At 57.1% G+C, this 15624-nt stretch overlaps 1 protein-coding gene across 3 annotated transcripts in view; it reads right to left on the bottom strand.

The window, feature by feature from the left end:
- Positions 1-15624, bottom strand: part of MYO7A (myosin VIIA) — an 83592-nt gene that overhangs the window by 45686 nt on the left and 22282 nt on the right. For all 3 annotated transcript variants that reach the window (XR_006385657.1, XM_044258471.1, XM_044258470.1), the window contains exons 3-11: positions 12238-12390; positions 5059-5243; positions 4418-4539; positions 4195-4337; positions 3827-3940; positions 2505-2658; positions 1961-2037; positions 1219-1338; positions 295-437 (exon numbers count right to left, since the gene is read on the bottom strand). Coding sequence is in view for 2 of the 3 variants with exons in the window: in XM_044258471.1 (XP_044114406.1) it covers positions 295-437; positions 1219-1338; positions 1961-2037; positions 2505-2658; positions 3827-3940; positions 4195-4337; positions 4418-4539; positions 5059-5243; positions 12238-12390 (1211 nt within the window). In the remaining variant the exon portion in view is untranslated. The remainder of the gene's footprint in view (positions 1-294; positions 438-1218; positions 1339-1960; positions 2038-2504; positions 2659-3826; positions 3941-4194; positions 4338-4417; positions 4540-5058; positions 5244-12237; positions 12391-15624) is intronic.

Raw genomic sequence — 15624 nt, forward strand, 5'->3', positions numbered from 1 at the left:
CAAGCGTGGCTCAGCCTCATCCGCTTAGAGGCACCTTGCCCCTTGGTCATTGGGGTGTCTGTGATGGTGTCAGAGGTTTCTCCCCACCCACCCCCAGTGGCCTCAGCTGACCCCAGCACCAGGAGGTGATGGGCCAGAAGGTGAGTGAGGGAGCCCACTAGGACGACTGGAGGCAAAGTGTCTGCAGCCCGGCATAGCGTGCTCACAGCCTGCTGAGTGTGGTTTAAAGGAGAGATGCAACACCTGTTCTGTCTGTGGAAGAAAATTCCCGCAGAGTAGAGTCCCTCATGGTACCTGTTCACAGCAAAGTTCTCAAACCCAAAGATGTCTAGGAGGCCGATGGACCTGCGAGAGCTCTTCACTTCCTGGGAGGGGGGCTTGTAAATGGCCGCGTTGATCTTGTCCACGATCCACACGAAAAGCCGCCCATAGATGCCCTGAGAAGGGGCTGTGTCAGCCCCTGGACCCACACGCCATCCCAAGGAGATAGTCTGGGTTCCTGGGGCCGTCACCGCCTCACGCACTCCCTCCCCTGCTGTTTGAACTCCCCTAGTCTTTACTCAAGCCATTCCCTCTGTTTTGGAGCCCCCTTTCCTGTTGGAACAATTCCTACTCCTCAAAGCTCTGTCAAGAAGCCTTCCCTAACCCTCCTTTGGGTTCCCATCCCTCCATCCACATCTGTCTCCCTATCAGCTCTGAATATTTGGAGGGTCCCAGAAACCAGCACAGAACATGGCGCAGGCAGGGACGCAATGGCTGGCAAACAAGTGAGCGTGGAAGCAGGAAGGGCTGGGGGCCCTCTCCACCTGACCCAGCCCACCTTTAGTGTCTTCTTTGGAAAGACCAGGCCTCCCTGGTCCTCTGGGCTGGGAATAGCACAGTAGATCAAGTGCCCAAACACTATGTCCCAGCATGAGGCCCACGGGGCTGGGGAGCAAAGCAGGCTGGGGATGGAGGACCTGAGGGGACCAGAGCTGGCAGGGCTCCCTAGGAGCAAGACACTCAGCCCCCTGCAGGAGGAACAGAGCTCAGGAGAAGGCAGCCTCTTGCTCAGCCCTCCAGCAGAGCCAGTGGCCAGAGCCTGGACCCAAGGGCAGGCAGGGGTTGCGGCCCAGATGTCTGTCTGGTTGGGTGGAGTCCTCCACTCCTGCTTATATGGACAAGCTAATGCCCCCACCCCAGGTGGAGCAAGCCGGAGCCACGCCCCAAAGAGCCCACCTTGACGAAGGCGTCTCGCACATCCAGTGCCTGCTCCCTGCTGAGCGGGGTAGACACGGTCTCCCCGCGGGTGATGAGGGTACGGCTGGTCAGGCAGTTCATCAGGGCTGGAGGGTTCACCTGGTGGGGCAATATCCCGGCGCTCACCGGACCCCCCTGACCCATCGCTCCCTCTGCCCACCTTAAAGAGCTCCCTTCCCACTGTCCCCCCAGGCCTTGCTCAGACCAGCTCCTCCACTGAGAATGCCCTTCCCCACAGCCCCACAGCTGCAGCCTCCGCAGCCAGGTCCTCCCCAGCCAGCACACCGCACCCAAACACAGCCTGGGCTGGCTGCTCTCTTCCTGACCGCCTCCTCACTCCCTGTTAACCTGGCCCTCCCAGGACTGGCTCAGACTGGTTTTATTCCTCCCAGTTTTCCATCCCATGGCAGAGCCCAGTGAGGCTTTGCTGAGAGATGGACAGACTGACTCACCCAGGGCCCCCCGTGCCCCACACCATCCCCAGGGTCACCAGAGTTAGGACGGCGAGGCTCCTGGGTGCCAGGCTCTATCCCCTCCCTGAGACCCGTGCGCAGCACAGATCCTGCTCACAATCAGTTCTCCATGTGGAACTTCTAGAACTCTCCCAAGCAGAGTCCCTGCTTCCAGGTTCCATATGCCCAGCCCCCTGAACCTGAGTCAAGACTGCCCCTCTGAGAGAAACTGAAGCAGAAGCCATGAGGACAGAAGGCCGGACACTGACCTCGAGCAGGGATGCGGCTGTAGCCAGGGACGGGGAGAAGAGGACCTCGCAGGCATCCAGGTTCTCAAAAGTCCGGGCTGTCACAGCCGGCGGGGTGCAGGGTCAGGCAAACGAGGGTGGGCACAGGGGAAAGGGGCAGGCTAGGAGGGCCAGGCTCTCGGGGGCATGCCCTGTCCACAGGGGCCACCGGCACCGTGATTCAGCACTTCTCTGGGTCAGGGTATTTTTGAAAGATGTTCTTCCCATGAGCTATGGGCACCACGAGGTAGGAAATTTGTGTGCCCAGCACCTGGTGCCATGCCCAGTATCCAAGTGGGGACATTGGCCGTTGTGGCCCTTCCCCCACACACACACACACACTCCTCCACCCCAGACTCCCAGAGCTCCTGACAGCAGCCCTGGCTCCTACGAAGCAGATATGCGGTAGCTGGCCCAGAAGCTGAGCCAACCAGCCCCCCATGCCCCTTCCCCGGCAGCTAGGTGTTGCGCTGCCCTTGAAGCCAGGACAGGACTAGGGCAGAGGTGCACCATTGGGGTCCCTCACCCTCATACTGCAGGTTGCCCAGGTGCAGGATGGCGGCCAGGAGCTTGGAGATCTCCCAGTTCTCTGTGTCGGTGAACATGAGCACCTTCATGGCCGAGCGGATGTTGGCGTACTCCTGGCTGTCCTCCCGGCCCTCGCATGTGGTACAGTTACCCTGGTGAGCAGAGGTGGGAGAGTGGGACACAGGAGGGTGTCAGTAAGGCCGTGGGGACCCCCAGAGAGGCAGTGGCTGGGCCGAAAGACCCCCTCTGCCAGACCAGGCCAGCCTGGGGTGGCAGGTGCTGACTTCACCTCGTGAGCACCATGACCGCTCCAGAAAGTCTAGAAAGCTCCTGGTTAGAGCTTTCAAAGAATACACTTCCCCCTTCTGAGGACCCCCAGGTGCCCCTTCTTCCCCAGAGTGAGAGGAGCTGGGTCACTGAGACCTGGCCTGGCCAGTCGCCGGGCCCAGCAGTCACAGCACACAGGCCCTACTCCGCACCGTGCTCCCACTGCACCCCCAATGGACACTCTTACTCTAGCTCAGGGACTGGAGGCTTCACGGTGCGGGGGTTGGGACTGTAGGCAAGCAGGGCACTGACAGGGGTCTGCCCCAGGATGTGTGCCTGTTCACGTGCGCTTGCCCCCTCCAGCTACAGGAAGTGTCTGGGAAGGCCTGCACACCCACAACACCTACTTCTTTTTTGTCCCACATCCCCCGTGTGTCCCTGTGTCCCGGCCCTGACCCGCCCCAGACAGCCAGGCAGGGATCCTCTCCAGGCCTAAGGAAGCCGGTCCAGAGCCGGCCTGCTGTACCCATGTACCTCCACCCATCTGGGTGGCAGCAAGAGTCCTGGGGCCCATGCCTCCTTGGTAGCTAGACAGCAGCAAGAGACTGCCACCAGGGCTCCGTGACCAGTGAGCCCCAAGGCTGAGGCTGCAACTGCCTTTGTCCTCCAATCCTGGGGCGCCTGGCAGAGGCCCTGGTCTTCACATCCTCAAAGCCCAAACTAACAGCATGTGTGTGGGGGCAGGTCTGTGCACGTGTACACACGGGCACATGTCTACATGCCCCGGGTCTAGGGTATCTGTGCAGACTTAGGAATGTGTGTCTCCATGATGACAATTCATCTAGATACATGTGCCCCTGGAAGCATGCCCAAGTGGGACCCGTACAAGCACACATACAAGCCCAGAGTGGGCTGGGGTAGGTCAGGGGACAGGGAGAGCCCACACAGAGGAACCCACCCACCAGGCCGGAAGCTGGGGAGCAGCTGGGGTTGCTGGCCATGACCTTGCTGGGACTGGTGTCCCCTTCCCTAGGTGCCCCACCTGGGCCTCACCATAGCCAAGTAGTTATAGTCCGTGGCCTGGCCCAGGCCCAGCTTCTTCTTCTGATCCGCGCTCATGCCCTCCAGCATGCAGTAGAACACGTGGTAATTTCGTTCATCAGGGGCCTGCAAAGGCAAGTACGAGGTGTTGGGGGGTGGAGGAGGAGGCGGCATCAGAAACTGGTCAGGTTGAAACACAGTTTACTATTTCAACAAGTGACAAAATAGTGACCCAAAAAGCCCCTGTGGGCAGCTTCATGGCGGGAATTCAGGCACCACAGGGAGCGGGCAGCAGTCTGGCCCGATCCACAGCGGTACCCCCACTGCCCCCGAAGCTGGGGCTTCAGGGCAGGGCCAGCTCCGCCCTGGGCTCAGCCCACCTGGCGGCACACACGGGACTTCTCCAGCAGGTACTGCTCGATCTTGGCGCCCTCGATGGCACCCCGCTTGTTGAAGTGGATGTCGATGTACTTCCCGAAGCGGCTCGAGTTGTCATTGCGGATGGTCTTGGCGTTCCCAAACGCTTCGGGGTGGGGAGAGGGTCATGAGTGAGGTCAGCACACACCTAGCCCCCCAGCCCCACTCTGCGAGCCCTGGCCCTACCTTCCAGGATGGGGGTGGCTTCCAGCACCTGCTGCTCAATCCAGGAGTGCTGCCCGCTGATGGCCGCCAGGAACTGCAGGATCAGCTTGGTGCTCTCGGTCTTCCCTGCCCCAGACTCCCCGCTGCAGAGCAGATCCAGAGAGAGTCAGGGCCCATCACGGTCTGCAGGGGCCTCTCCCTAGGGGGCTTCAGCGCACGCTGCTTCCCCCACCTACACCTCCCCACTCCCCAGACTATAAAATAGGCTGACAGTATGGACCTTTCAGGGATGGGAAAGGCTCCAGGACCTCAGGGCTCTGTCACACCAAAGGTACTTTCCTTGTCCTTCAAGGACACACACACACACGCCCCGCGCCATCCACACCTGCCATGGAGCATGACATAGACTGATGCTAGATCAATGCTTTGTCCTGTTACCCTCTGCCCAAGAGAGAATAGGGGCCCAAAATGTCACCTGACTCTAACTTAACAGGAATCAGTAATAAACAAGGTTAGCCTCAAAAGCTAACAAGAACTTTGGCAGCATTAACAGAGATGTAAGACCTGGGAAAGGGAGGGGATTCTCTACATGATGAAGCATTAGCAGGAACACAAAGCTGGAGCTCTGGGACTAAGCCCCAATCTGGTGCCGGGCCGCCCACCTGATGATGCAGCACTGGTCACGGCTGTTGCGCTTCATGTTGAAATAGCAATTATCAGCAATGGCAAATATGTGGGGGGGCATCTCTCCAATCTTCTTGTTGGTATACTGGCGGATATGCTCTGGTGAGTAGATGGAGAGCAGCTGGTAGGGGTTCACAGCCACCAGGATGGAGCCTGTGTACGTCTGTGGGCACAAAGGGACGAGGAGCTTGTTACTTCCCATGGGGGAGGCTCGAACTCTAGAAAGTTCTCGGGCTCCACCCTGCTCCATCCTGTGGAAGGCACAGCCCTGGCTTTGGAGTCACATGGACCTGGGGTCAGAATCCTGCCTCTCTGCGAGCTGGGGGAGGGGTCTGCAAACTACCATTGGGTCTGGGTCAGAGTAGGTACTCAGTGAGGTTTGATGAAGGGAGGAAGCCTCTATTTCCTTACCTTTATCTGTAAAATGGGCATAATGTCACTATTTCTAAAGATGAGGAGATGGTGGATTTTAAAAATCATGAAAGTCATAGTTCACCATAGGTACTCCTGCAATGCTAATTCCCACTTTTGCCTCCAAGCCCTGTATCCCGGAGGTTTAGAGTAACATTCATAAACTGGACCATGCCTGAGCAGAGGCTGGGTTGGTTCAGGGGGAGTAGAACGAAGGCACAGCATGCTGAAGGGGCTACGGGATGTGGTCTGGGGGCTGGGCAGGCCCCAGTCTCTGCAGCACGGCCCCAGGACAGAGGGATCCCTGTGTTCTGGGGGACAGGGCACCTCCAGTTAGCCTGGCCAGCACAGGTGGGGGGCCCAGTGCACCTAAGATAAACTTCTAGGGGTCTTTCTGTTCTTGGGCTCCTCTGTTGATGCACAAGGTTTCCTGCTATAAGCCCGGGGCCTTGCCACACAGGGGCCAACACGGTCTGGGCCTCTTGCCACCACGGCAGAATAAAGTACCCAGGGGTTACTGCTCCCTCCCCACCCTCCCCAGCCCAGCTTGAAAAGGTCAGGCGCAGCCTATAATTGGTGATGGATGGATGGACATCTGGACCTGGAGAGGCTGAAAAAAGATGTGACCACACAGAGGAAGTAACAACCGGGTCCACAGCCTTCTGCCAAGGCCATATAACATCACCCCAGAACAAAGCCATGCCCAGCAGACTCAGCCCAAGGTGGCCATGCTGGGCAAGTGTGTCTGCCAGCACCGCATTCCAGGGGAAAGGCCCAAACCAGGGTCGGCTGTGGCCATGCAAAGCAGCCTCGGGCTTGGCAGTCCAGACCCAAATTCCAGTCCTGGCTCTGGCCGCCTCGCCATTTACCACCCTGCTCTGAGCCCCAGGGGATGCTCCTCTGCCACCTGGGCTCTCCCTCCAAGCAGCCCAAGCCAGGGGCTGCTGCACCTACCAGTGCGGACCTCCTGAGTGCATGCAAGAGCCCAGACAAGGAAAGGTAGGGCAGGATGAGGACGCAGGCTGCAGGGGGCTGCCAGGCCAAGCACATCCTGAGAGTGTGAGCCAGCTCTGCCTTACTTACCCGCCCTCCACAATGGGTCTGAGGTTGGAAAGGAAGGAACAGGAGAGAGAGCTGGTCAGTGGGGAATGGGAGGCAAGGAGCTTCTCCACCAAGAACACCCCACACAGCTTGGGGCTGGGCTCGCATCTCAGATTGGAAGCCACGAACTGCCAGCCCCAGGGCACCTCGGCCCCGTGACCTACAGCTCAGCACTCCCTGGCTGTGGGAACCAGCTGGCCCAAGGGAGGGAGTCAGCCCCAAAGAACATCTTTTCCATGGATCGCTTTGCTTGTCTACACCTCAGTTTGCTCATCTGTAAAAGGGGGATGGTTAGCACTTCCCCCCTACCCTCCACCCCAAGGTTATGTGAAAACTGAAGGGCATAACCTTTGGCATGTGCCTGGTTACAGAGCAGCTGTGTTTACATGCCATCTTCCTTAATAAAGTGACACTGAACCACCTGGTCTATGATCACGATGGGGCGTGAGATCAGCTCCACACAGTCATTCAAGGACCCTCCATTGAGACTCGGGGGAGGCCAACAGCCACATTGTGGGGGCCAGGGAGGAAAAGCCTGGGCCTGGGAGAGGCAGCAGATTCCTCTGGTGGAGAAGATGGGGGCAGAGGGAGAGGGGGCATGAAGGCTGGTCCATGGGAATCAAGCACAGAGGCGTGAAAGGGCATGGCATTTGGAAGGTCTTTTGGAGAAAGGTCGCTTTGGCAGCTGTGAGAGGATGAATGGTTGTCCCGGAGGCTGGAGGTAGAGACACCATTTCAGGCCTAATGAGCCAGTCAACGGAGGCAGCCGGAGCCAGACAGGGGTGGCCCTGGGAGCAGGCCCGGCAGCCACGTGCAGGCCCAGGCAGTGCCAGAGAGGAGGCACTGATAAAAACTGGGAGAAGCCTTCCTGGGGTGGGGCCCGGACCCTCCTCTCCCCTGCAGAGCTTCCAGGGCCCCCCATAGCACCAGGCTCCCCCTGGAGCACACACACCCCTCCTGGATGTCCCCCATTCTGCTCACCCACCTGTCCAGACCGGACCCCACCCTCTGCACCAGCACTGCTCCTTCTCACACTGCCCAACTTGGCCGATAGAGTCCCCCATCCTTCACCCAGGGTGGCACCCAGGAAGCCCTTCTCTGCCTCCCTCTCCTTCATCCCAGCCCACCTCTCTCGGGTGGCACAGCCAGGCCTCAGGCCCTGGGCACCATGGGCTCTCACAGACTGCCACAGGCGCCCCCTGCCATCCACCCTTCACTTGGAGCCAGGGCCAGCTTTTCAAGAATGGGACTGTGTCATCCCCTGCTGAAAACCCTCAAGCGGTTTCCCATGCCTACAGGACACAAGATGCCAGGGCGCTGGTCCTCACCAGCGGCATCCCATACCAGGAGGCCCCGTCTGCATTAACCCTTCAGCTAACAGCACCAAACTCCACCCCCTGCCCCCTGACCCAGCTAACTCCTGCAGTCCACGCAGAGATGATCACCCCACAGGAAGCCAGGCAACCTCCTATATGATCTGCATGGTCCCTGTCCCTCGGCTCCCCGACTCCTCTATAATTCGGGTCCAAGGCCTCCACCCTCTAGAGACGCTGTCCTCCCTACCCAGACCCAGCCATGTGCACGGCACATAAAACAGGCTTAGTGAATGTTTCTGCATGATCGAAAGAATGACAAGCAGGTGGAGAAGAAACGGAGTGGACAGCAGTAATTGCTGCTCATAGGAAAGGGCAGAGAAGGGAGCCGAGGGGAGAACCTGCCAGCGACACACAGCCTGTCCTCCTCAGAAAGGTCTGGGGGGATCAGGCGGGAGGAGTTACATGGTCCTTTCCAGATGGGAGAACTCAGCCTCTGGGAAGCAGAGAGACTCCAAGATCACATACCGGAGAAGCACAGAGCTGACTGCTGGCACCCAAGCCTAGGTCTTACCTAGGGCTGGGCTGATCGGAACCCCAGGAATACACCTGGGGGACTGTGGAGGTAGCAATGGGGGAGTGGAGAAGGGAGGGGCTTGCCCACCACGGGCAACAAGACCCAGGCCCATCCTACCCCTGTCTGTCCCCCAAGGTTCTTGGCATGGCTCCCTGAACCCCTCCAGTCCTCTCTCTCTCTCTCTCTCTCCCTCTCTCTCTCTCTCTCTCTCTATGGCCCTTGGTCAACAGGGGGTTAATGCCCAGCTGCCCAGCACAGGCCTCCTGCTCCAGCCTCCAGGAAGAAAGTCTGCCTTTGGGGCCATAGCCTGGGAGGAGGAGAGATAAGGGCTGTTCTCAAGCCAAGCACACAGCACACGTGGTGCCTAGGGGCCCCAGGTCCCCAGGCAGAGTTCTGAGGACCTCTCTGGAGCCAGAGACACATTCCAAGAGATGTGACAGGCATGGCTCCCTCTCTTCCATGAAGTCCCCAGGGCCAGTATCTCCCTTAGCAGGCCATGGAGACCAAGACACATCCTGGGCACACATACCTTCCTAGAGTCACAGAGGTGCTCACACAGGAAGTCTTTCCTTGTGCCAGAGGGAAGGCTGAGACCAGAGAAGAACAGGGACTCCCCAAAGGCCACCTGCCAAGACTTGAACCCAGGTGTCCCAGACTCTAGTCCCTGTTTAGCATCAGGGAGCCCTGGATCCCCACCGGCCCTGCCACTTGCTTCCTGCAGGACCCAGGGAGGACACCTGGCCTCTGAGAGCACCCAGCCAGGGGTTTCTAGGTGTCCTGTGAGGGTCTTTCCCCACTGGGGGTGTCTGGGGCTGATTGGTGGCCCTGAAGTGCTATCCCTCAGGCTCCTAGGGGGCAGACTAGCTGCAGTGGGCAAGCCCAAGGCAGATAGTCAGGGACAGCACATCATCTAGCCCAGGGCTGAGAACGGCCATGGTAATTGGAGGAAATCCTGGGTACGCGGGACTGTGCCCAGGGTAACCCAAGCCATGAAGTGACCAGGGGTTGCCATGGTTAGGGAGAGGTATGGTTTCTGGTGGAACAATGGCCCAGCTGCTTCTTCAAAGCTCTGGTCCTACCCCATCTACCCATCACAGAGAGTGAGCAAGTTGAAACCTTGAACAGAGCAATCCTTGAACAGAGGGGTCCCCAGACCAACTGACACCCAGAATCCTAGGCTCGTGGACCAACTGAGCTGGGGACCGCCCAGGTGATTCCTGTACAAGAAGGCCACTTAGGCACCTCATCTCGACTCAGTGCCCTACCCTGTCCCCTACCTCCTCTCCCCCACCCAAAAAAGAGACCACCAGAAAGGTTACTGGTGAGAACTTCTAATTAAGCAAATGGCACAGATCTCGGAGCTTTCTGGAGAAACCATAAATCTCAGAAATTCTTTCCCTTGCTCCCCTCATCAGCCTACTCGAGGACACAAAGCTGATTTCTCTGCTAGCTGCCAGCGGCTCGATCCATCCTCCCAAATTTCACAAATAAGATTTGCTCTTCTTGAAGTTTTCTCTTTCCCCTCCTTTGTGAATCCTGTATTCGCCTTGGTTCTCTGATTCAGTCCACTGACTGCCCCTCACACATGAGGAACCAGTTTGCCCGCAAGAATCAATAAACTTTGTGCAAAATAACCAGTGACCTCGCCTCTGAGCTGTTCTTAGATATGGTCTGGGGTGGGGGTCTCTGGTGGGGACAATCCTCCTCTTACCCAGCTCCTCCTGACAGGAGACTGGGTCAGGACATTAGCTCTGGCAGTGGCCTCCCTGAGGGGGAGGAGGGAGGGAGGGGCAGGCCCCCCACTTATCTCCAGACCCAAGTGTGAGGCTCCACCCAGCCCTGGGTGTGCAGCCACAGAGTGCTCTAGCACCCTGGGTGACCCCCTCCCACCTAGGGAGAAGAGCGAGTAAGGAACCTCTGCGAACTGGGGCACAGACACCGGCAGGTCTTCATGGGGTATCTCCAGCCTGGGCTCCAGTTCTAGCCCCATCCTTCTGTCTGGGTGATGCTCTTCAAATCTGGAGGGGCCACTTGTGCCCTGCCCTCTCTCAGGTGCAGGAAAGAGTGAGAGGGACTTTATCAGCACTAAGGGGCTCCCAGCAAAAGCCACTTGCTCTTCATGCCTAGTGGGTAAATGTCAAGGGCTTCGGTGCAGCCTCCCCTTGGGAGTCTGAAGTGGTGGAGGGTCCCAGAGTGGGGAGGGTCGCAGAGGGCTTCCCTGGTTGTGAAGTGGCCACAATTCCAGGGCTGCTAAGAGGATGGGTCCCTGACCTTGATGCAGCTCCCTGTTGTGACTGCTCAGGGACAAATTTCAGGGCTTCTAGACCTGTCTCCCTGATTCCTCCTCATGGGGCTAACAATGTGAGGGACACTGTCCTGCCTCCAGCCTCTGATCCACGCAGCGCCCCTTCTGGAATGCTCTCTAACCCACTCTGGGAACCCCAACCCTCTCCCTGAGCTGGGAGTGAGGCCTCACCACCCCCAGACCCTGAAGAACCTGCTTTGTCTGTACTTACCTCGAGCACACCACACAATACCGGTCACCCAAGGACACCCCCTCTACCCTCCAGCCTGCGGCCTGGGGACCTGCCTGGGGAGGGGGACTCTATCCTGCTCTCCTGTTTCTGCACCCATGCTTTCCTTCACCTGGAGCTGCTTGAGGGAGGGTCTGGGTCAGAGACATGCAGCGACCCCAGCACACAGCTCTGGGCCTGGCTAAACCTCATGGGGCTCAGTTTCCCTGTCTATACAATGGGACTATGGGACTAGGTCAGTGGTCTGGAGACCCCTGAGGCTCCCAAAGGCCCTTTCAAGAGGTCTGCAAGTTCCTTTCCACCTCCATATCTGTGCGGCCTGCTCTTCCTCATATGCTTCAACCAAACAGTCTCACATCGGCCTGGGTGTGAAGCAGACAGGAAAATTAGCAGTCTTCTATTAAGCCAAACATTAAAGGAATTTCAAAAAATTATAAAACAATACCACTCTTCTTGCTAATTTGGGGGGTATATTTATAGTGATGTCTCATTAAAAAAAGCTTTTCCTGTAAATGGATTTTTATGGTTATTTTTTAACAAATTAATCCATTTTGTTAAGTTTCTTGGTTTTAATTCTTAATATGGTAAGTATCAATAGAGACAGCTTATATTAACAAACGCTCTCGGGAGTCCTCAATAATTTTAAGAGCATCAAAGGTTCCTGAAGCCAAAATGTGTGAGAATCTCTAGGATACAATCTCCACGGTCCCTTTGTATTCTGACAGTCTCTGAACCCACCTCCTGAGATCAGGTCAGTCCTGGCTGAGTGAGACCATTTGCCCTTTTAAGTTTCAAAGTGTAAGAATGTGGAGTGTACATATGACTGGTTCTTAGGTCAAGGGTTTGTGGAGTCAAGGAGCATGTTCCCTCTTCCCTCCTCCTCTGAGGATAGACTCCTGACCCATCCTCTCCTCACTGGAGGACCAGTAGGATGGGAGGCTCTCATCCTATGGTGAACCCAGAGGAGGCAGGAGTTCCCCATCTTTGGGCAAAACACATAGCCTCTCACCGACCGGAGCAATGGCCTGGGGAGGCACATGAAGATGTGGTACACACCGCTCCCTTCTCCAATCCCAGATCACACAAGCCGCGGTCCAAAGAAAGTATGATTCAGACCAAGCTGTTGCTTGCAGAGTCTCTGAGAGCCTCTGGAGAGTGGGCTCTCAGGAGTGGGCGGGGCAGCATGTGGGCAGGGCAGCGTGTGGGCGGGGCAGCACTCACGTAGATGAGGTGGTCCCGGTAGCGGATCAGCAGGTTGCGCAGAATGCCGGCCTCGTTGAGGTCTCCCAGGCGGATCATGTCCTCCACGCCGTGGACCGACGTGGGGTGCATGGGCTTGATGTGCGTGGCGTTCTGCGGGGAGATCCAGTGTTCCTGTGGGGAAGTACCGTGGTTCTAGTTAGGCGGGGCCCCTGAGACCCAGGCTGTGCTCTGCTGGACACAGGGATCCCAGGTCTGTGCGACCCTGATAAGGGCCTCCTCCTCTCCTGCGGCCACTCTCATTATCAGGTGTGAGCGTCTGAGGATGGTGCTGCCCACCCACACTCTCTGTGGACCACTCCTCCCCTTCAGGAATTCTCTCTGCAGACCTAAAAGCTGGTCAGGGCAGGGCAGGGATTTTGGCCCCACTCAGAATTCTCATAAAGGGAATTCGAGTCCCCCCCAGTCACTTTGCAAGATGGAGTGGAGCATGTAATCTCTGGAATTAGACTGGACTTCAGATGCAGGCTCTGGTAAACAAAGGTATCAAAAGTAATTTCAGACAGTGCCAAGAATAAACCGACAGGCATATAGGATAGAGACCAGGGAGGGGAACTCCCCTAGGGTCTTCAGGAACTACCTCTCCAGAGAGGTAACATTTGAGCAGAGATCTGAATGATGGGAAAGAGACCCCTGTAAGATGTGGGGAGAGAGAGCTCCAGACTAAGCCTCTGAGGCTGGCAAATGAGGTGTAGCAGTGGATCCACTGGGGATAGATCTCACTGGGCTTGTTGATGAATGTGGAGCAAGGGTGAACTTTCAGTGCTCATGAACAGATGTGGAAACTAGAAGAGAGGTTGCCTCCATGGTTCTCCCTATTCTTCCCTGCAGTATCTTCTGCTAGGGGTTGACCGGGGTGGGGGGGGGCCTTCCAGTGGGACATCTGGCCAATGGCGTTGGCAGTTTCAACAAACCTGGAAATCCCTCCCTCCTTCCCCAAGGCAGTTTCCAGCACCTTCTCATAATCTAGCTTCTCAGCAAGGTGAGGGTAAACTGTGCTCCAGGGTATGGCCACAGCCTGAGTGAGACACCATAGCCCTCTGGGTGCCCCTACCTGTTCTTAAATGCCAGAACCTTGGGAGCCTCAGGACCCCCAGGAGTTTGAGTTTTGGAAACAGGGGAGGAGAAGGGGACCCCCTGTGCCACCTCCCAGCTCTGGCCCTAAGACTTGGTGGGTAGGTGTGATGCACACATGTCCTCCCATAGCTGCTTCTCCTCCAGGTCCCCTCTGGGATAACCAACCTCAAAAGCTGGACACTAGCAAGAATCTGAGACATCACCTCCTCATCTCATCCCAGCCCCAATCTAACTGTCACCCAGGGCTACTCACTCAACCCTGTAAATCAATTCCTTCCTCACCAGCTTTAAGCCCCTGCCCTGATCCAGACCATCATCTCTCACCCGGCCCCGTGGCCCTGGCTGCCCTCCAGCCCCTCATCCCCCTGGGAGCTGCCTCACGTACCTGTCACAGCACTTTGGGGCTTAGAGCCCTTCCCTGTTCCCCTCCACACTGCATCCTGGCATTCAAAGGCCACCCTGAGGTGGACACAAGGACTTCCGGGTCTTTGCTCCACCAATCCCCTGTACTTTCAAGCCAGAGAAGCTTGGTCTCCACTTCCCCAGACACTTCGTGGCCTTGCTCATGCTTTTCCCTTTACTTCCTTTCTACTCAGCCTTCGAGGCACAGCTCAAAAGTTTCCCATTTCTAAAGACTTGGCTGACCATGCTGCCCCCTCTTACATGTTCCACTGTGCTATCCCCCCACCTCCACCACAGGAATGTGTCAGGGCCTCCCCTGGACCACCACGTCGTCTGGTCTCCCATGGAAAGGCAGTGGGCACAATGGGCTGCCATTGTCTGAATGCAGTTCTGACCTCCCAGTGTGCCCCAAGGCTGGGGACTCATGGCAGCCAGACCCCATGTCTTCAAGACCCTTGGTCCACAGTGCCTCACAGAGGAGCCACACACGAATGATGTGGCAGGGAATCTGATAGGACAGACAGCTAGCTGGTGGGCTACGGGGGACCAGTTCTGAATTAGAAGCAGAAATCCTAGTCATGGAGAGACCCTCATAGTCCCTTTTTTCCACCCTCTCACTTCACCCAAGAAAATAGGATCAGAGTAGGACGGTGGCCTGCACCTGGCCCTTAGAGGCACCAGAGCCCACCACTCTGACTGCCCTGGCATTTCATGGCACCTCCTAGGCCAGGAGCGCTTCAGTCCAGCTCAGGCCCTCACACAGCCCTCTCTGAGGCATGAATGGGCCGGATGGGGAGATCAAAGAACCTGCCTGGACTTTCCAGTCCTGAGTGGAACATTCCTTTCTCCCATTTTAACCTATTTCTTGATAAACGGTGATCCAGTTGGAAAATTCCCCTCTGACGGGTCCCTGTTCACAGACTCGGTGGTAGGCTCCAGCATGGGCCAGAGGGAAGAGGATGCCTGGGCAGGCTATCAGCCTTCCTCCCTCAACCCCCACCTCCAGTCCCCACGGTCCCTCCCCTAACCGTTCAGCACAGCAGGGAGAGGCAACCCTGCAGCCCAGCGCACGCCACTTGGAATCCCTGGGCGTCCGTGACCTCGTCTATTCAATGGGAATTAGAGTAACCATCCCGTCTTCTTGGAGAACTTGGGGGGATTAATTGAGACACTAAAGGCTAACTTTGGTTTCCCTCCCACCATGTCTAAAAAGTGCTGGTGCCTGGCAACTGTTCATCCAGGGCTGGGTATTATTACTGCAATGCTTTCTGGTTTTACAGAGGACATCTTTGTTCTCGTTCATTCCTCATAACATCCCATAACAGAACAACCAGTCACCATTTAACAGTGGGGAGTCACACTCAAGCGATCACCTGGCTCACCCTGTTACACGGCAGAGCCAAGCCTCTCCTCACCCCTTCCCGGGTGCACGGAAGGACCCTCAACCGATATCAGCAGCCCACAGGTCAATGTCCACAGGCCCCTACAGCACAGACCAAAGTATAACCAGGGCACAAACGGAGGCCTGGCTCTGAAGGAATGCCAGAGAGAGAGAGAGAACATGGCCAGCCCCAGGGACGGGGGACATATTCGGAAAAAAAGAAGCTGTCCTGGTACTGGAGAGAAAGGGACTATGAGCTCTGCAGAGGAAGGGAGGAAGGGGTGCCTCTGGCAATGGGAACAGCTCCAGCAAAGACAGAATGTTAGGGTCCCCTTGAGGATCATTTATTCATCTACTCATTCATTCAGCAAGGCTTTACAGAGAACCCTCTCTGGCCCTGGCCTTGTGGGGTCTCAGGGGAAGCAGATGGGACTCCCTTAGTCCCTGCCCTAGAGTTAAGGGAGCCTTGGAAGTCAGAGAGGTCAAAG

This window comes from Neovison vison, chromosome 7, assembly GCF_020171115.1.
Source record: "Neovison vison isolate M4711 chromosome 7, ASM_NN_V1, whole genome shotgun sequence".
In the NCBI taxonomy this organism is placed as follows: Eukaryota; Metazoa; Chordata; class Mammalia; order Carnivora; family Mustelidae; genus Neogale; species Neogale vison.